Here is a 19,960-nt window from a genome sequence, read left to right as displayed (position 1 = left end):
TGGCTGGGTGGATACATCTAGATTTCTATTGGTAAATTCTTGCACACCCACTTTATGTGTCCCCAAATCCAAGTTGAAAGTCCTCTTTTATCCCGTTAGCTGTCCCGGTAACTGGCCGTCACTTGTTCACAGTCTCCAGTGAATTAAACATCAGCTATGTCGGTATTTTGTGAGGTCCCTCAAGCAGCCCCTGTAGCTGTCTTCAAGCTAACGCAGGACTTCAACAACGACCCGTTTCTCAAGAAGGTGAACCTTGGAGTGGGAGGTAAGTTACTCAGCGACAACCATGTCGTTAGCCATGGTAACGGTATCCTGGAGCAACCAGCTGGTCTCAGTTCAAGCTAACGCTAGCCCAGCTAACGAAGCTAGTAGCCGGTGTAGTGACCTGATAAGGAATTATTCTTATGTCTATGTACACGTTTTATGTTTTTATAGCAGTTATTAAATACTGGTGCCCTCGTAGTATTCAGATAGTGACACAAATTATGATATGCCAAAATTGTGAGCCTTTAATATTCAGATATGGTCTGCTAATACAGTGTCTAATTCAAACACGTCTTTTTCGTCTAGCGTCACAGATTTCAGTGTAACAACTGTACCGTAACTTTATTTATTTATTGTAAATAAATATCTGTAGCACGTTGTTCTGGTGTTGTCGTGGCAGATATTATAATGGCATAAATTCAACCTTATTGTGCGACTTTCACGTAGACTGTGAGGGTAACTGTCTCTGCTCAGTTAGGATTCAAATTGAGAAATGTGATGCTACTCTATTTCATCAGACCCTGTTGAGACTAAATACAATTGATCGTTCCAGTTATTCCACACCAATTACAGATTGCAGCTTAGTTGATAATGTTTCATTGTTACAGTGTAGCCCAGAGAGTGGACTCATCTCTGCTCCTGTTCTCACTGGTGTCCTCTCTTTCTCCCCCTTGCTGCAACTTTGCACAATAACCTCTACCACTGTGAAGTCAACTGGATTACTGTTCCTTCATGGTGCAAGAGCAAGCTACTGGCAGGAGTTTAAATATGTATGGCTCAGTCTTGCTTCTCAACTAAAGCGAGCAAATGGCACATTTCAGTCCTCTGTACAAGTGTTTTCAATGGTAATCTTATTAAAAGTAGTAATCCATGCTGCTTAACATTGCAAAGGAACAGTGTGAGACACATTGCTTAGCTCTGTTGTTGCAGTGTACTGCGCAGCAGGACGAGGCTATCTGAGTCCCATGATTAGGTACGCTAGGCTGAGGCCTCATAATCCCCTTCTCTCTGCAGGGCACACAGTGCTGCAGATGGTCATCAGCTGCTGGGCAGCTGGGAAATGTAGGCCACACAATGTCTAATGCCACATCTGTTAAAAGTAACATCTAGAGCTGAAGCAACTAGTACCTTAATTGATAGAAAGATAGAATTTGATAGAAAATTAAGCAGCGGCTATTTTGATAGTAATTGTAAAAGTAAAGTAAAATATCAAAATGAACTGAATTTGCGGCTCTTTAAAACCTTGATAATAAAAAGAATATCTTTGGGTTTTTGAAGATGTCACTTTGGGCTTTCGGAACTAGCCCTAGTCATATCATTTTAAGATTAATCATTCATTTTTACAGTGAATGAAAAGGAAAAAAATAACACCTCACAGTGGATGATATCTATCCTGAGACCGATTAGTGAGTTGTAAAGCAAGCTAATGGTCTCTGTTCTGAAGGTGTAGAGGCTTTACTTTAGTCCTTATCAGGTGATGACATGGTGTTCAGCTGGCTAAAACAACAGGTGAAAGTACAGGTCTGTTACTTAAAATATCTTTGAAGTTATCTCTCCAGGGTCAGTTTTACACAGGTCCAAACACATCAAGCTTTTTAAAATGGAAAAATGGAACGAAGAATTCTGTTGTCTGTGCTCTGCACTGCTTGAAACATACAGTATATGCATCTTAATGTGAGTCAAGAGGCAAGTTTAGACCAAATGAAAAATGTCAAATTAATTTTGGTTTCCTTAAATTGTCCTTGCAGCCTACCGGACAGATGAAGGTCAGCCATGGGTTTTGCCAGTGGTGAAAAAGGTAGAAAAGATCATTGTGCATGATGACAGGCTAAACCATGAGTACCTGCCCATCCTGGGCCTGCCTGAGTTCAGATCCGCAGCCTCCAAGATTGCACTGGGAGACGACAGTCCTGCCATCCTGGAGAACAGGGTTTGTGTGGCAAAAGACAATACAGTGGTTCAGTTTCTAATCTATTTGAATTTAAACTGGTTGACTGTCTTTTTCTGTCGTTGCCAGGTGGGAGCTGTCCAGTGTCTGGGAGGTACAGGTGCTTTGAAGATGGGTGCAGAGTTTCTCAGGCGTTTCTACAATGGAAACAACAACACCAAAACACCTGTCTATGTGTCTGCACCTACCTGGGGTACAACCATGAAAACACACAAATAAACAATGATGTAGCACAGAGTGGAAATGAACATTCTAGGAAGTAGCTCCTAATTAAAAGACTTTTTGAATCCAATACAGAGAATTTTATAGACTTCTACTCTTTAGACTTTAGACTCAGGATATCAGTAGTGTGTGTTATTAATGAATGAATGAATGAATGAATTAATAAAACAATATTCACCTTTGTGTCTGGAGGAAATAGAAATAATAAAATGAGAACATTTCTGACTATTTGTTTCAGAAAATCACAATGCTGTATTCGCCAATGCTGGCTTTGAGGATGTCCGTCCATACAAGTACTGGGACGCAGAGAAGAGGGGCCTTGATTTGGCTGGTTTCCTTGGTGACTTGGAGGTAAGCAGTCTGTGACAGGGACTCAGGGACTAGTATTTAAAGCTGGTCATTAGTCATTTTCATTAAGATTTCACAGTACCTTCTTCTTCTCTCTGTTTCTTACAGAGTTGTCCAGAACACTCCATCTTTGTCCTTCATGCCTGTGCCCACAATCCAACTGGCACAGACCCCACACAGGAACAATGGGAGCTGATTGCTGAAGTTATGATGGTATTATACACATACGTGCAAACAAATACATTGTCTGTTCTTTTATCTCAGCCATCACCACTAACATAAGTGTTAGTTTAAGCAGAACATGGATTTGCATGCTCTGTGTTTATCACATTATGATGATTGTTTGATCTTTTGTCCTGTTCTTTTGCAGAGGAGGAAGCTGTTTGTGTTCTTTGACTCAGCTTATCAGGGATTCGCCTCAGGCAGTCTGGAGAAGGATGCCTGGGCGGTCCGCTACTTTGTTTCCATGGGCTTTGAAATGTTCTGCGCTCAGTCGTTCTCCAAGAACTTTGGCCTCTACAGTGAGTGACATTTTTGCAAGAAAGTGATTGTATTGTCCTTAATCACAATGACAGCCATAAAGTGCCTTATATGGTCTCATTTTAACAGCAGAATAAAAGATAAGCCCCTAACTTAGATTGTTGTGCAAAGAAAAAGACAGTAAATCTTTCTTTTTTTTTTCTTTAATGGTTGAACTTGACATAGAGTGAAACCACAAGATATGTTAGGCCACTTAAGACAGCCAAATGTTTGTTTAGTCATTGCCAGAGCAGTTTTACACATGCCGACCTTTGCCATCTATGGGAAAGGTTGCAGCAGCAATTTAGACAAGTACAGTGTCACCACCCGCAGAGAGAAAGAAAAGAAAGAAATAGCTACAATATTGTTTTATATGTGACATATTTGTCCTTTCAGATGAACGTGTGGGCAACCTGACTGTTGTGGCTCGTGATGCAGACAACCTGAAGCGAGTTCTGTCCCAAATGGAGAAGATTGTCCGGACCACTTGGTCTAACCCACCAGCTCAGGGAGCTCGCATTGTTGCCACCACTCTTAACTCACCTGAGCTCTTTATTGAATGGTCAGCACAAAATATAACTATAAAAAGAGCATGCAAGGCACTTCATGAACTGAACAGTCATAAATATAATGTGAGCTACTCTTCTATTTCTTTGACACTAGGAAGGACAATGTGAAGACCATGGCTGACAGGGTGTTATTGATGAGGGAACAGCTGAAAGCTAAGCTCCAAGCTCTGGGGACACCAGGGACATGGGACCACATCACAGAGCAGATTGGCATGTTCAGCTTCACAGGCCTCAACCGTGAGTACAAAGACCGTATACAGAAAGCAATCCTTTTCTCCATATAAGATACACAGCAAGTTGCTGCGATTACACAGAAAATACTGAACTCGGCTGTATCTGTTTGGGGAAAAAATACAGTTCCTGTAAACATTGTTTCAATTCCAGTGAAAGTTAAAAAGTTGAAAAAAACAAACAATCCCTACCCACTGCACATCTCAGAAATGGTTATGGAGTCAATGTGCACTACTTTAGCAACTCTGATATTACACAATACATTTCCCTTTGATATACACACAGATCTTTGCAGGATCTGTGTAGTATCATATTAATTATCAGTAAATAATAAAATCTGGTTCTGGTGTATTTCCTGCAGCCAAACAAGTGGAATATATGGTGAAGGAGAAACACATCTACTTAATGGCCAGTGGTCGCATCAACATGTGCGGTTTGACAACCAAGAACATCGATTACGTGGCTGAGTCCATCCATGAGGCCGTCACCACGGTCCAGTAGAAGACTACACTACCCACATTTCTTAGCACTTCTCCTGCCCGGCTCTGAGCCATCCTGATCCCAGGGACAGAGTTTGCACCTGGATTTCCTGGAGCAAACATAAACTCTGATTCTCATAAGTAAACACACAAGCACATTGGCCCTGTTCTCCCCCTCCTTTTGTGCTAAGCTAGGCTAAATACATCCTGAATACATAAAGGTGGTTTAGATATTCATCTCCTCTAACTCTCAGCAGTTATCCCTTTAAGTAATTGTATTTATAATTTGTCCTGTAGTTTGCTCTATGTTGGTCACCTACTTATTGTGTGTACTTTACTGACTTTTTTGTCTATGTGTCATTACCAGTCCCTTAAAGAGGGTTAGCAAATCTGTGACTGTGTTGCAATTACCTCGCTGTGCTGACGCTACTGTCTAAACACATTTAACATCACACTTCTATGATTCGTCCATTTCAAGTGTTAATAACACATTTCCAGTTTTATTTAACCTGCAGTAATTAGCATGTATGATTAACAGTTGTGAAGAGCTGCTATTAGCTTAGTAACATGACCATACTGACTCAGTGAAGTAGCTGTATTTTGTTAATTACTGGATGAAATATGAACAAGAGATGAGTGTTCTCAGGAAGATATTTTTAACTTGAACTGTGTACTTTATTAATGATACTATCTTCTGCCCTAAGGGGTTATACTAATTACCTCACTTTTAATCTGCATTCATGGAGTGTATTTCCTCCAGTTTGTATTCACTGAGCACAAATGGCACTGAACTATCTTAATAGGTGTCGTGACCCCAGAGTGTTTTCTGCTGCCAGCTGAATTCTGTGATGTTCAGTCACCTGCCAATGAATGTTGAGTTTGCACAACGATTGTCTGCACTATTATGTAAGACCCTCATGTCAGTGGCACAGACACACTATTGATCACCAGTTTACTATGGTATCAGTGTGCGTAATACACAGATAAAGCAGTCATATTGTTTAGCAAATAGATTTAAGCAAAAAAATTACCTCATCCGACCATTAAAATGACATGAATTAACCACTAAAGAACTATACTATAACTACAATAAAGACCGAGAAGTAGTATGTTTGTATTGTTGTCATATATTTTGGAGTTTATGGGTTTAACAGTAAGGTTTGTGTTTATGCAGCAGCCTTTACAAGCCTCTGTACAGATCTTTCTAAGTGAGTGACCACAGAAAAACATAAATCCAGAGTGCACACTTTCTACATTAAATTCGACAACAAAAAAAAGAGTAGACAAGAACAATAGTTCACTCAGTTTATTAATTATTTAAATTTCCCTTGTGTTGAACATATGGTCTGTCTCTTGATATCTTTGGGTAAGTTATATAATCATTTGAATTTTACATTACAAAACATAACTTTGCCTGTTTATCCCAAACAAACAGTATATCAGTTCTTACAAATATAAATATAAATCAGTGTAAACCAACTGCAAAAGCTCTGAAAGCATTCGGCTGTGAGAGTTTCTGATTCACACAAATCCTCTCACTCAGAGTCTTTTGTCAGATCAAAAGACTTCCCGTTGTGTGCTCTGTGTATATAGAGGGGTCCATGTGAATAGCTTAGCAGTGCGGTATCCTTTGTACTTCCACAGCCTTACTAGGCAGAATGAATTATATCAGTGAGTGTCCCCAAACACCACCTGTGTGTGAATGTGTGTCTTTGAAGGGAGGCGGTGGCTTGACGTCAGTGAGCGTCATATTGCTTTCCTCTTTCATATCTCTTTCTCTTGCTGTTCAGCTGAGCAGTGGTGTACCTGCCAAGATTTCACAATGCAGATCAGCACAGTCCAACCTGTGCTTGCAGTGGCTGCACACACGCACTTTAGAAAGGATTAAAATTATTATTTTATCATGAAGGATCCAACAAATCATTATGTCATTGTTGGAGTAATATTTAATTTCTATAAGAATAGCTTTAAAATTTCCCTCAGTGAGCAGCGTTCTCTTGTCTCCTCTATCCTCATAATTTTGACCTCACTCTCACACTCACTTAAAGCCCCCCACTCTCACAAGAGTTAGTAGTTAGTAGTAAATGTTAAAATATTTATATCAATACTTTCAATGGCACGCTCCTTTCTTAGTGAAGTTCGTTTAAGATCTACAGTAGTGTAAGATTTCAGTAAGTCACACGCTGCACCTCTGTGGGGAAACATTAATGCAGATTGGTATCATCATATTCATGCATCCTTTTACATAAGCATGCATATGGATAAACAGGGATTTATACAGGGGATGATTCTACGGTAAAAGCAGCATAAACAAACATGCAAGTAGCAACTACTCTTCCTCAAGAATACTCATAATATCTGTTTGTACCCCAGTCCCAAAGATCCAAAATCCCTCAAAACCCCCTAGCTTATTTTCAAATGGTGTATGCAGCTTTAGTGACTGGCCTGGTGAGAGATGAACTGTACATAGAAAAGTGGCTAACATGGTAGCTAATGGTAAGAAGTCAGTGACAGCTACATATTCAGAGAGAGGGTTGTTTTAATGGAAGGACAGATAGAAAAGAGGGTGTATGTAGGAAACATGCTTGTAAGGTAAGAAAATTTATTGAACGTATGAGTGTGGCAGTGTGGTGATGAATTCAAGCCATTTACAGTATATAAGATGATTTATATTGCTATCTTCAAATTACTTTTGGTAATTCTGACACATATAAAAATCAGTTAAGAAATTGTGTTTTTCTATCTCCATTGTTCTTCTCTCTACACTTGCTGAGAGGTCAGTGTATACAATAAGGAGTCATTATGGCTTTTTAAAAATAACTCTGTTCTTTTAACCTGGTGTAAAAATTGTGCTCTTGTCGAGTGGCTTTTTCTTCTTAGCCGATGGCTAGTGTGCCAGGTTGTGTTGGCAGTCAGTGGCACCCTTATGGCAACATTAGGACAGTTCCCTGTGCAAACACCATTTTCAGTATGTGGGAACTGCCTCATAATAACAAATAAATAATAAATATTTTTTTTATTCATTGTTTGATCAAGTAAAAGGTCAAAGCTGGCTCAGATGTTATCTAAGAATCATGCTGGGCTTGATCTCATAGAGTCTGTTAACAACTGACAAGCTATGCTGCTGTTTTAGTAACACATCATGGCTTAAATGAAATGCTTAAATGTTAATATGATGGATAGAGCTATCATAAAAAGGTCAAATATACACTGTTTGCTCCATTAATTATAAAACATGATTAAAACAGTCCAGTGTAAGGCTAGATAAATCTAATACTATGCTGTTTAGATTTGTCCAATCAAGTCTTTTTCAGATCGGTCCCTCTGATAGTCAGCAATTATTTTAAGGGTGTGAAGTCAGGCAGATGTGGGACAGAGTGTGTCAGTGGGGACCTGAGTATTCGGTGGCTACAGCAGATAGGATGGCTCAGTCTCCTGTGAGAGTTGTGTCGGAGCATGGAGAGAGTCTACGAAGGAGTGGTTTTTCAGTTAGGATACCAAGTGGATGATAGAGGAAGAGGCTGTGTGCTTCATCGCTTTTCCTCAGTGCCACTGTGCTAGCTTGTCACTGGTGGTTGCTCTGAGCTTTCCTCCAAACTCTTTTCTCCGTCTCGAGACTTTTTCCTCCTCTTGTTACCTAGAAACAGAACATGCTGAAAGTCAGGTCATTACTGGTTAAAACACCTGCTTGAAACTGCAGCTGAAAAGCAAATTACTTAGATTGTTTTTTAAACTATCTTGCATTTGCTATTAACTGAAATAAGATCAGCTGTACTAAGCAGCAGCACAGCTACTGCCTCAAATGAATAAATAAAACTAAATGAGTCATATTGTATCTGAGCCAGCAAGGACAGCTGCATCTGGAGGATCTGCTCTGCGGGAAGGAGTAGGTTGCAGCAAGGGACACAACACATCACCTGTTGCTAAGATACATCCGGCACTGTTGCTATGCCTGACAGAAAAGTTTGGGCACATCTGATGTGTATGTGTGGGTGTGTTGTCGCATCAGCGTTAGTGACAAATGGCTCACTCACTCAATTTACGCAGTAGCTTCTTTCCAATGTTCTCCTCAGAGCTGGACAGAGACAGAGAGCTGATGAAGGGAGAGGTGGATGGCTGAGATTCTGTAGGCACATCTGACAGAGAGACGAGAGTAAGATACAGGGGATATAGCAGAAATCAAAAAGAGCAAAATAACCCCCAGGCCTGTGGTGATATGTAGGTATGCAAATGCATGGTGTGACAGGTGTGAAAAGTTGCCTCGTTCATAGACTTAAAACTGAGACTATATAAATTTTGAGTAACCACTGGAGCCACAAATTAATGGCACATTGATTTTTCCATCATTCTCTAAGATTGTCTTGAGTCACTTGCTTTAAAGACATCAAACTGACTGAGTAGAACACATGTTTTTACTACTTTTGTGGTAAAACCATTGAGATATGATGTGCTAAATCATAGTCAAAATGCATGGAACAGCACTCACCATTCTCTCCATAATTTTCCGGTCTGTCCTCATGGATGTAGGGAATCTCATCCATGCGGAGGAACACGGTATCATTTGGACTCCTCTGTCCATCAGATTTACTGCCTGTGAAGAGAGAATTAGACCAATCAGCTTTAAGCCAGCAGCTAGTTTGTAGCTCTGCCTATAGAGGGAGGTAGAGAACCTGCTATTCATCAATCAGTATTTTTTTAGGGTCCAGCTTGAGGTTCTTGTCTTTTATTGACAACCAACAGAACCATCTGTCCAGTGATTATTCTTAAATTGTGTGGTGTGTTACACACAGCGTAAGACAGATGGCAAGTGGGAAATCCTTTAAGCCTTGAAACCAGTACAGAGTGGTTGATGCCACATTTGCACCAGTTTTGTGAGTGAGTCACTGTGGGTGTTTGACTATAGGATTCATTCTTTACTGATATGGTGAAAAAATATTAAAACTGCTGTTTGTCTCAGGTTATGCTACTTCTGCACTATTTTAATTATTTTCTCTGTTATGCCATTAATATTTACAGAAGAGCTAATCTGCTGATAGTGACCTGAAAGAACCTTGCGTGAAGCCCCATCAATTATTCAAACTCATTTTCATTTTTTTCTCATTAAAAAAAATCTTTATTTTGTTATTAACGGTTGAAATTAACATCTTTGGGACTTTTTACAGAATTTATTTTCACTGGACTTCCCAGTCACCAGATCATAAATTTTCAGGTTGCTCTTGGCAAGTCAGAGAATCAGACAGTCACATTAATTGTGTATTGGACCTGTCAGACAGGTTTCTGGCCCTTAGCCCACAAAGCACTCCAATCAGTGTGTTTGATGATGAGTTATATGTAACTGAAAGTGAGTAGGGTAAGTGTTGTAGTGCAAAGGGCTTATGGAAGAAATGAAATATTAAGCAGAAGGATTTTTGAAGGATGATGCTAATAGATGTACACATGTGGATAATGGCTATTGATAGCTGATATTTTGTGCAAACCTTCATGCTAGATTGACCAAAACATTTATGTTTATGTCAGGGACCCACACTGATATCCACATAGGGATATACAGTACACTGGTCAAACCTCATAAACCTAGTTTTTTTTTTTAATCAGTAAAACAAATAATTTTTCCCCCAATTTATCATTATATCTTGAAATTTGAGAAAACTGCTGAAATTGCCTCTAACAGCTAGAAATAGTAAATGTTTGGCATATTTGTTAAAAAAAAACGCTCAAACAGTTGACTGATTATCAAAACTGTACCAGTTTAATTTTCAGTGGACTAACTGATTGCCTAGTAATATGAACACAGTTTATACAGTCAGCATATTGTTACAAAGTATATACAATACTTACGAACGATGCGATTTCTTTCGTTGAGCTGGGAGGTGTTGCGAAGGCCACCGTGGGGATGGAGATGTGCAAGGCGTGCCAGCCCCAACCGAGTGTGCGTGTGTGTGAGGGGGAGGGCAATGCTGTGCGAGCGAGCCTCTGGGACTGGCCTTCCTTTAGCATCAGGATCCACTGGGTCTGGCGTCTGAGGGGAGCTGTCCATCCGGGTGGCTGTTAGGGCATTCTGGTAATGGTTCCTGGTGATCTGTGGGGACACAGGAAGCAAGTATTCAGCATTAGATGTGTGTGTACACAGCTGTGTTTATGCCTACTGTATCTAATCCCAGTGCATGTGAATGGGAGGAAACATGGACTATTTTGGAGAGTGGGGAGGAGAGGTGAAGTGAGAGGGCACATTTGTCATTTAAGGCTAAAATATTCATAGTTGAAATGGAGCACAATTATCCCTAGTGATTAAAGGAAAGAGGGTGCATGGAGGGGAAAACGAGAGACAGGATGTCTGTGTTCAGTCAGAATCAGGGATTAGGACATATCAAAGGCAAATGTTGCAGCAGAGGAAGAGTTTGCATTTTTGGGAATTTTGAAGATTAAATTGAAAGTGTGATTTAAATTGGAAGTGCAGTCGCTTACTTGTGCTCCTAATTTTTACCTCCAGTGTAGAGGAAATTACACATTTAATTGGAGTTTATAATTATGTATATAATAATATGATTATCAGATGTTTCTCCACATGTTTCTTAGTTGCGTGTGTGTGTGTAGGCATTTATGTTTGTAACCTTGATGATCTGCAGGTCTGTGAGCTGTCGGACTGAGTAGTCTGGCAAGTAGATCCCTCCTCCTGTGGTGAGCTGACCCACACTGCCTCCACTCAGTAATGAATCTGATTGGTTTAGACCGCTGCCTCTGGAACTATACCTGTGACCTGAACAGAACAAAAGAAGAACAAATACTTCTAGCTTCTAGACATAAAAAGCCCTTTTCATGCACCTATATTCTGCATCATTTTGGGCTGAGCAGTGACTAGCTGAGTGGAAAGAAATGCTGTTCTTGTCAAGTCCATTGAAGAGCAATGAGTCAGGTAGAGCAATTTCTTTTAAAGCAGTACGAAAAAACTGCTCTTTTGAGATGTGACTCTTTTGCAGTTGCTTAAGAGAGAATTCAGTATTGTGTAGGGATTGTGTGAAGGGATTTTCACAAATTTAATGGGTTCTTCCAAATGGCTATAAGCTCACCCTGAACATCACACATGCAAAACAGACACACAACCACCACAAGGAACAGAGAGTGAGAGAGAGAGAGTGAGACTTTGTGCTTGCTCTGCAGTCTTAGCTGGATTTCATATAATCCTGTGCAGGTCATGTCCTTCCATTGGGAAATTCTCTGAAATCACTTCTTTTAATTATTTACTTCCCACGGCTGCTGCTGCTGCTGCTGCTCTTGCAGGCTGATGCTACACAGACACTGGGTGGGATTTAGACCGTAAAAACACTTCCACCACCTGCACTGCATTAGCATGAGTATTATTACTGGACTCTCCCTGCTGTCATCATCAGCATCACCATCATGCTCATTATGAGTCCCCTAAAATTATTGACCTACTTCACTCACTTCATGTGTGCATTTACTTACCAATAGGCAGTGGTGGGATGAGTGCTGGCATGCCATAATAGGAAAATGCTCCATTTTCAAAGCGGAGAGCCTCCTTTCCTATCTCTACCTCCACCCGTCCCTGCAAGATCAACACAGCCATTTACATGCATGAGGCCTGGGCTCTATGCTCATGGTGTGAACATTGAATTGATTACTCATCTAATGGAGCTTCCCACGCAGGAAATATGCAGAACAACACAATAACTATAACAATACCAGGCACAGAAGTGATTGTCTCTTGGTTTAATAATTCATCTCTCAAGGCCTTTTTGTCAGTTTGGGATTCACCTGCAGGATGAGGACAAAGTAGTCGACAGGTTTGTTTCTCTGGAAGAGGTAGTGCTGAGAGGCGTGTTTGTTCTTGGGGTTGAACTTGAGTTCCTGCACAACGCTGGGATGTTTAATGAGACGCAGCAAGATCTTCTCTGACAGGTGACACGGCCTAAAAGGCTCTACCTCTACAAGATAGATGCGTATAGACACACGTGCACGTGCGCGCACACAGACACACACCAAAACAAGAGTCAAAGAAAGAACACAGAATTCTCTGTCACTCACCCAGAAATATTCTGCTTACAATACAGGCATTCATGCACAAACACAATGCTACCTGTAGCCAAGAAGCGGTGCGTCGCGAGCAACAGCTGGGGCGAGATCTTCACCTTCAGCTCATTTTCTGCCAGTTTGAAGATAGAAAAATCCTGCTGTTTCCTCTCATGGTTGGATACTCGCCTTTTGGTCCGATTATCAGCTATGAACACACACAGATGGCAAATCATATAAAATGCATAGTATACACTGCAGACTTCACGTACGCTCTGATGATAGCTGAGTGAGGGAAAGGTTGCATTGCATTGATTTTGTTTACCTTACTAGATGATCCACGTAAGTTCAGTGCTCTTGTTTGCACCACAAGGAATTAGCAACTACACTGAGGTGGCACTGACCTCATTAGTTGATGCAGCTTTACATGATGCATGATAACAAACAGTACAGATGGATTTCTAGATATGATTTCTCTCAGTAAGTTTATCCACATATAGCTTGAGATTATCCAGTGCTGTGTAAACACACCACTGATAAATAAATTGACTTATCTTCTACAGATATCAGGAGTATTAAATCTACTATATACCATTAAATGCATCATAGCTGCAGTAGGAACAGCTGGTGTTATAAATGCCTAAAGTGGAGAGTCTGGAGAGATTAGCTCCCTTGTGTTATATATATTTATACACACACATAATTATGCGTACGCAGACACATGAAAAACCCAGAGTTTACGAACACCCACACAAGTGCACCCGTGGCAGAGTCTGCTTCACACACTCTGCATGTAATTAAAACTGTAGCACACTTCTAAATTTTATGCTCTTCTCTTCTGGGAGCAGGAGTTTTTTTGTGGATAGTAAAAATAATTTTTCCCCTAATTGTAGCATGCAAATAGTAAAATACAGTGCATGACAAGAATGTACAGATGATATTAGATATGAAATTAAGGGGGTTTTGGCATTCGAGTTCCTCTCTGTGGAGAGCCTTTCCAGCCAATTAAAGATGAGCGGATTATGGTGATTATCTGAGACTGGGCCATTTATTCACATTATTTAATTATGCATCAGCAAGGAGCTGAGAATGGCAGGGGAGAGAAGGTGGAATCAATAGTTTAAGGAGAGAACAGGAGAGTGGATGGTAGAGAAAGGAAATTGCAATGTACTATTCATACTACAGTCCTACTTGCAACATGCCTAATAATTACTGTGTAAATATAGGTTATTGAATTGAGCATTTTCCAGTGATATTATGGGCCAGTGCTGCTGCTGTGACAAAGTGAGAGAAAATCTATTCAGTGTGGGGGCTGGAAATAAAATAACATTGATTAATATCTAATGCAGCTGTCAGAGCTAAACAATCAGCATGTTTATACATCATACATACTATACAGGTCTGTCTCATCCACAATCTCGGACTTGATGATCTCTTCTATTACGTCCTCCAGGGTGACGATGCCCATCACCTCATAGAACGGGTCTCCCTCTCCCTCACTGTTCACCCTCTGCACCACAGCCAGGTGGGATTTACCTGCATTCATCAGGAAAATAAAAAAAAAACAATGAGCTCATAATGTTTTCAAAATGTGAGGTTGTGCTAAAAACTGCTCATGAAATGGGTTGAGAGGCAACGTCACTGGATAAAAATAACACAAGTCAACAGCCTCCAACTGGATCTGTGCAGTCAAGATGAAAATCAGCAACACACCAACCGGAGCTGAGAGACCATAAACACAGGAGTGATCTGTCTTAGAGCTTGAGTATGGAATTATTTCAGTGTAGGGTCAGCCCATACATGTGTGTGTGCGTGTGTGTGTGTGATTAAGAACAGAAGTCAGTGGACATTGGGGGGGATCAGTCTAGAGACACTTTGACAGTTTGGAAGACTTGGCCCTTACGTAAACACTGAGATTACGCAATCAGTCTGGGGATGCCTGCATCTGCTGACTAAACTGCCCATGCCACTGCCACCTCTGTAAACACTCATGCAAACACAACATGCACACACATATACACACTTTACACATTCATGAGCAGACCCAGCACTCCCACTCAGTTAGTGTTTGGCTGAACATGACAAGCCTGCTAGATACAATGACACAGCTCGCCAACAGCATCTCTGGAACGAGTCGATAAAACAAATGTGACAAGGAAATCAACGCTGCCACCATACTCCAACATCACGAGGAGAGGAAAAATGACCATGACCATTGCACTAGTTACAGCACAAAGTAGTTGTTTTTTTTTTTTCATTTTCATCTCGCAGATATTTTTTAATCAACTATTATACATTAATATGTATTTCATGTAAATGTTTATTTTGGCCTCATGACTGCTGCCACTGTCATGGTTTTCCTTACGTCAACACATAAGTCAGTTTGATGACAAAATAAGTTATCTAACCAAATTTATGATGTCACCAGAACACCAGGACCGTACAAATAGTCTCCGACCTTACTTTGAACAAAATCAGTGGCTCATATGAGATGGGCCGATTTAGGGGATCACTGCCAAGGGATAAAATGGATCAAATGCTTTAATCCACTGCAACAACAACAAAAAAAATCCTGATTGACTGACAGGCAGCCATCTCCAAACAGGAAGCCCTGTCTGTGTGAGATTGGCTGAGATGGTGAGATTGTACTCAGTGCTCAGGTCAGCTTGTCTGAAGAGCTCAGGTGAGTCAGAGGTGGATTTGCCCTCAGCTGCTAATGTGCCTGGGCAGCGCATTACATCATTCATATGTTACATAATACTCTTGCAGAAGGGCACACACATACACACACTTAGCAGACTCACACACGCAGTCACACATGCCCGGGGCAAAACTGGGTCTACCATGGATGTGCCTTTTGCAAATGTTTCTGCTCTGCCAGTTTCCCAGGCTCCTCCAGTCTATGTTTAAACTCCATGTGTTGTTTTAGATTGTGCATAATATGTTTGCATGATTGTGCATTATGTGTACATTTGCTATCTGTGCTTTCTGCAAACATTACAGCCATATAAGTACCATAAAAGGAATTTATGCATTGTTTATATCTCTGCAGCAATTTCCTCTTTTACACACATGTACACCGAACAGCTTACGCATACATTTAGTCTGTAAAACCATAATGGCTGCCCTCTGTGACTTGTTTCGTGTTAACTTAAAGTTTGGATGTGTTTTGTGTTTTGTTTAGTGTATTCAAATGGTGTGTTTAGTAGGGTTCTATGCAATGAATGTTTTTGAGATCCTTGTATTTTACTCCATATTTAAAGTAAATTTAGTGTATTCATAAAACTTTCATCACATGAAAGCATAAATGCATAAAGTAAAGAGCGTAGCTTACCATACATATATTTTCTCCTGCTCAGTATGTTTGCAGTCCTCCCTTACATTTCTAATATTACTGGTGACATTTCCATCCTTTCCCCTAACACAGACCTCATCCCTGCCCATCACCCTTCTCAGTGAGACATCCTCACAGCTTCCATCCAGGCTTCCTGAACAGCAGGAGGCTTTAATCCATGACAGCAAAGCGGGAAAGAGACGAGAGGGGAAGGGAAAGGTTGGAGCTGAATATTTCATGGTTTGCTCTGCAGGCTTGGATGGCAATGACCTACAGAGTGGAAGAAGCTTCAAAGTCACCGCAGGCTGACAATTAGGTGCATACAAACAATCTAAAGGTGACGCCTGACTTCACCTTTCCACCTCATTTTATGAATTATTCTAAAACACACAAACAGTGTGGAGACACACACAAATACAGAGTCTGGCTTGAGCCCATGGATCACAAAGCTATCATCAGTAATACTGAACAAGATGAACTGGTAAACCTCCTGACCTGTAAGTGGCTATTTAATTCATGACCCTGCCAAAGTCACGACTGTGAACAACTGCCTGCGACTGATCTATTGAGCTTTCTTTGTCAATGAAACAGGTTTACATTTTAATCCTCACAACATAAACCAATGTCAATGAAATCCTTACATAACAGTTGATCCAGTAGCCTCTCATATTTCTCCATTTTACCATGCACCATGTGACACTATTCGCTACAGAGCGTCGATTCAGAATCTTATTGAATGTTATTATCAAGACTGAATGGGGTCCCTGGAGTAAGGCGACACACTTTTCTTCGGTAGTGAACAGATGCTATCTCTGCCTGTGTATGAGAGACAGAGTGCTGTAGTACTGCGAATGCACTTATCATCAAAGATGCTTATCAGACTATAGATGTATGAGTCAGAGAGAGAGGAAGCAGTGATATTCATTGCCTCTGCTGCCATTCCAGCGAAGGCAAACTCTTGCCAAATTCCATGTCAAAACGGCTGAACATTACATTTAAGCGTGGAGCTGATAAGTGATACACATGTAGAGAGGGAAAACAAGCAGGGGTGGTGGGGGCAGATTAAGATCACAGAGTTGTTGTCATGGGAAAACTACTTTTACTACATAAATTCTCAAGATAACCCCATTCTGGTCCTTGGTAGCCCCTAACCTCTGGTTGAACCACACTCACTGTGTGACACTGTATCAGATTTCACATATGGCTCTCACTGCTCTCTGGATCAAAGGGCTTTACTGGCAGACACACTGTGAGCCAATGGACTGATGTATACATTGACTCCTGCTCTGAAAGCTTAGAGTTTAAGTGCACAGTCACTTCAAAGGACATTTAACTCCTAGGTATCAGGAGGTGGCCTTGAGTTGTTTTAAGACACATGGCGCCTTATACACTCACTGACTTCTTACTCAAAAAGTCACTTGTAAGTTCTCAACGTATAAAAACAGAGGACTTACCTCTCTTAAATTCCTCCAGCATCACATCAAGCTTGGTGTCATTGAACACGCAATGCATGGGATGCTTGTAAAACTGAGTGATTGTTTTCAGAGGAGTGCAGTCGTCAGGATCCACGAAGGCCAAGTCTTTGACAAACAGGATGTCCACGATGTTGGACCTCTCGTTCTCGTAGACAGGGATCCGGGTGAAGCCGCTCTGCATCACGTCGGACATGGTGCAAAAGTCCAGGACGGCGTCCGAGGACAGCATATAGCAGTCTGACAGCGGGGTCAGCACGTCCTCGACGGTCTTGGTCCTCAGTTCCAGGGCTCCCTGGATGATGTTGAGCTCCTCTTTGACCAGGTCGTGGTAAGGGTCTGTGACACGCAGCATGGCTACCAACTTCTCCCTGGTGTAAAAGTTGCTGATCTCCTGGTGCAGCATGATGTCCAGAATCTTGGAGACTGGGTAGGCGATGGGGAAAAACACCAGCATGAGCAGGCGGGTGGCGCAGAGGGTCTTGGAGGCGATGGCGAGACTGTGCCTGGACGCCACAGAGTGAGGTAAAATCTCGCCTATAAAGAATATCCCCAAACTACAGAAGGCAGTTGAGAGAGCAGTCATTCCTAAAATCTGGCACATCCACACCACAAAGCATGTATTTGTTAACACGTTGCCCAGCACCACAGTGCAAAGGATGTAGTTTCCGTGTTTACGCACTGATTCTATTTTCCGTGCGTATTTCTGCTCCTTCTCTGTGCCACTGTTCTGTAGGACCCGCAGCTCCACGGGGTCCAGAGCCAGCATGCTTATGTTCAGACCGCTGCAGAGCGCAGACAGCCCCAACAAGAGCACCGACACACCCGCTTGGAGCCAAACATCTGCCTCTGGAGGTCTCTCCACCACCGCTAACCAGAAGTCTTTGGTGCTGAAATGCTCCCATTTCACTCCATCGAACGCGCACATGGAGTAGTACTTGATCACCTCGCCTCTGCGCAGGTCTTTAGCGAGCAGCTCCACCAAAACTGAGTTGTGACTTGAAGTGGACCTGAAGGAGCCCAGCAGCTCGATATCAGAGCTCCGAGCATTCTCCTCTTCACACGGGTTCCCTCTGGACCGCAGGCGTCTCTCCGCGTCCCCTTTCTCCTCACCTGGTTCCTCTATAAACGCGATCCACGGTGCGGCTGGAGCGGCGTCAAGTCTGCCGCTGATGTTCAGGCTGTTGGGATGCTCCGCAGCCGGAGATGCGGTGTAGTAAACCCTCAGCATGAAGCGGGTCCCCTCGGTCGCCCTCAGTACCCCATCCTGCACGGACAGTTCTCCGCTCTGGGTGTCTTCTGGCCGGACGCCGAGCAGCGCTCTCGTCGGGGCCGGCAGAGAGGAGAGGGTGACGGTGAGAAAGAGGAGAGAGAGCCGGTGTGGATGCAGGATGCAGCAGAGAGCATCCGCAGCATCCGCAGCCATCATGCTGAATGAACTACTGAAGGACATGGGAGAAGTGGGTCACGTGGTCTGCGGATGGGTTGGATGGAGCAGCTGGGTGGCCATATCCATGAAGAAGAGAATGGGTATGTTACACACACACACACACACACACACAGGGGGAGAAATTCGGGAGTAGAGAGAGAGAGGGAGGAGCGGGGCACCAGAGTCCTTAAATATACATGACAAACTGTGACGTAGGCCTATCTTATTTGCTTTCTGCCACTTTCTAAAAATAGAAATCAGGAAAAACCCAATCATGAATGATTAATGTGATACACCAGAGATCAAATAACACGTACAAGTGCAGAAAACCATCAATGGGCTGAAGATAATACTCCGCAAATAGCCCATCAATGCAAAAAAATAAACTAAAGGAATGAATATATATAAATGCATTATTTAGAGCCTCATCACAGATATATCGCTGAGTTTTAAGGACTGAAGCCTTAAAATGTCGTTTTGTGTGTGCATCGATATTAGTTTGGGAGTCACAGATATTACACATCTAAGATGCTTTTTTCTCATGTTTTGATATCTCCACTAGATGGCAGTATCATCACCTGCTACAGTGCAGCCTGTTCTAAAAAAAAGCACTGCACATGTAGCCTGGTGGACTTCAGACTGCAGTAATACACATAATGTGTGTGGGATTGATTTCTCTGTCATTAAAAAAAAAACAAAAAAAACAGCTGTGTTTTCAGAATTGTCGTCCCCCAACAAATAAAAATAACTGCTGTAATCTCTCAGCACATTTTAGAAGAATATATTTTGATGCTGCAGCTTTAAATGAGGCTGTCACATTAAACTTTTATATCTAGTTAAATATATTATACAAGACCGACCTATTAAAAGTACTTCCGCAGATGAAGAATAACTGTTAATCTCAAGTAGATGAAATATTAATTCAGTAAAACAAGGGCAACAAAAGTCTATTACAAACACAATAGAGTCCCAACAGGAAAATACAAATACATTATTATTATCATTATGATTATGATGATGATTATTATTATCATTATTATCATTACCGTCCTTTGTTCAGCTTCTCTTGAATATGCAGTGAAGTCCTCATACAGTTGAGTTCAATAACCACAGTTTG

At 41.6% G+C, this 19,960-nt stretch overlaps 2 protein-coding genes across 3 annotated transcripts; one reads left to right on the top strand and one right to left on the bottom strand.

Annotated features, from left to right (window-relative positions):
• Positions 1 to 73: 73 nt before the first annotated feature.
• Positions 74 to 16,592, top strand: got1 (glutamic-oxaloacetic transaminase 1, soluble). Of its 2 annotated transcripts, none has more exons than XM_018677817.2 (9): positions 74 to 265; positions 2,013 to 2,194; positions 2,282 to 2,405; positions 2,673 to 2,785; positions 2,891 to 2,995; positions 3,153 to 3,303; positions 3,698 to 3,863; positions 3,965 to 4,107; positions 16,036 to 16,592. In XM_018677817.2, exons 1-9 carry the CDS (start codon positions 157 to 159, stop codon positions 16,065 to 16,067), a joined length of 1,125 nt encoding a protein of 374 aa, XP_018533333.1. In that variant the 5' UTR covers positions 74 to 156; the 3' UTR covers positions 16,068 to 16,592. The 2 variants fall into 2 exon arrangements, with proteins under 2 accessions (XP_018533333.1, XP_018533327.1); XM_018677811.2 differs by lacking the exon at positions 16,036 to 16,592 and adding an exon at positions 4,463 to 5,689.
• LOC108884116 (metal transporter CNNM1) lies at positions 5,872 to 19,502 on the bottom strand. Its single transcript, XM_018677781.2, has 10 exons — positions 17,397 to 19,502; positions 14,001 to 14,144; positions 12,676 to 12,816; positions 12,354 to 12,523; positions 12,045 to 12,144; positions 11,192 to 11,337; positions 10,419 to 10,659; positions 9,067 to 9,171; positions 8,615 to 8,716; positions 5,872 to 8,217 (listed from the first exon to the last, which is right to left on the bottom strand). The coding sequence occupies exons 1-10, from the start codon at positions 18,865 to 18,867 to the stop codon at positions 8,138 to 8,140; spliced, it is 2,700 nt and encodes an 899-aa protein (XP_018533297.1). The 5' UTR covers positions 18,868 to 19,502; the 3' UTR covers positions 5,872 to 8,137.
• Between the last annotated feature and the right edge of the window lie 458 nt (positions 19,503 to 19,960).

Source organism: Lates calcarifer, linkage group LG16_LG22 (assembly GCF_001640805.2).
Source record: "Lates calcarifer isolate ASB-BC8 linkage group LG16_LG22, TLL_Latcal_v3, whole genome shotgun sequence".
Classification (NCBI taxonomy): Eukaryota; Metazoa; Chordata; class Actinopteri; family Centropomidae; genus Lates; species Lates calcarifer.
This window is presented reverse-complemented; position numbering and strand designations above follow the sequence as displayed.

Bases quoted from the DNA above. Each gene is read 5' to 3' on its own strand.
- LOC108884116 (XM_018677781.2), bottom strand. From the start codon at position 18,867: ATGTCCTTCAGTAGTTCATTCAGCATGATGGCTGCGGATGCTGCGGAT. The intron at 12,145-12,353 runs GTGAATCCCAAA...TTGATCTTGCAG, and splicing joins ACTTTGTCCTCATCCTGCAG to GGACGGGTGGAGGTAGAGAT. The intron at 8,218-8,614 runs GTGAGTGAGCCA...TTCTGTTTCTAG, and splicing joins GAAGCTACTGCGTAAATTGA to GTAACAAGAGGAGGAAAAAG.
- got1 (XM_018677811.2), top strand. From the start codon at position 157: ATGTCGGTATTTTGTGAGGTCCCTCAAGCAGCCCCTGTAGCTGTCTTC. The intron at 2,786-2,890 runs GTAAGCAGTCTG...TGTTTCTTACAG, and splicing joins GTTTCCTTGGTGACTTGGAG to AGTTGTCCAGAACACTCCAT. The intron at 2,996-3,152 runs GTATTATACACA...GTTCTTTTGCAG, and splicing joins TGATTGCTGAAGTTATGATG to AGGAGGAAGCTGTTTGTGTT.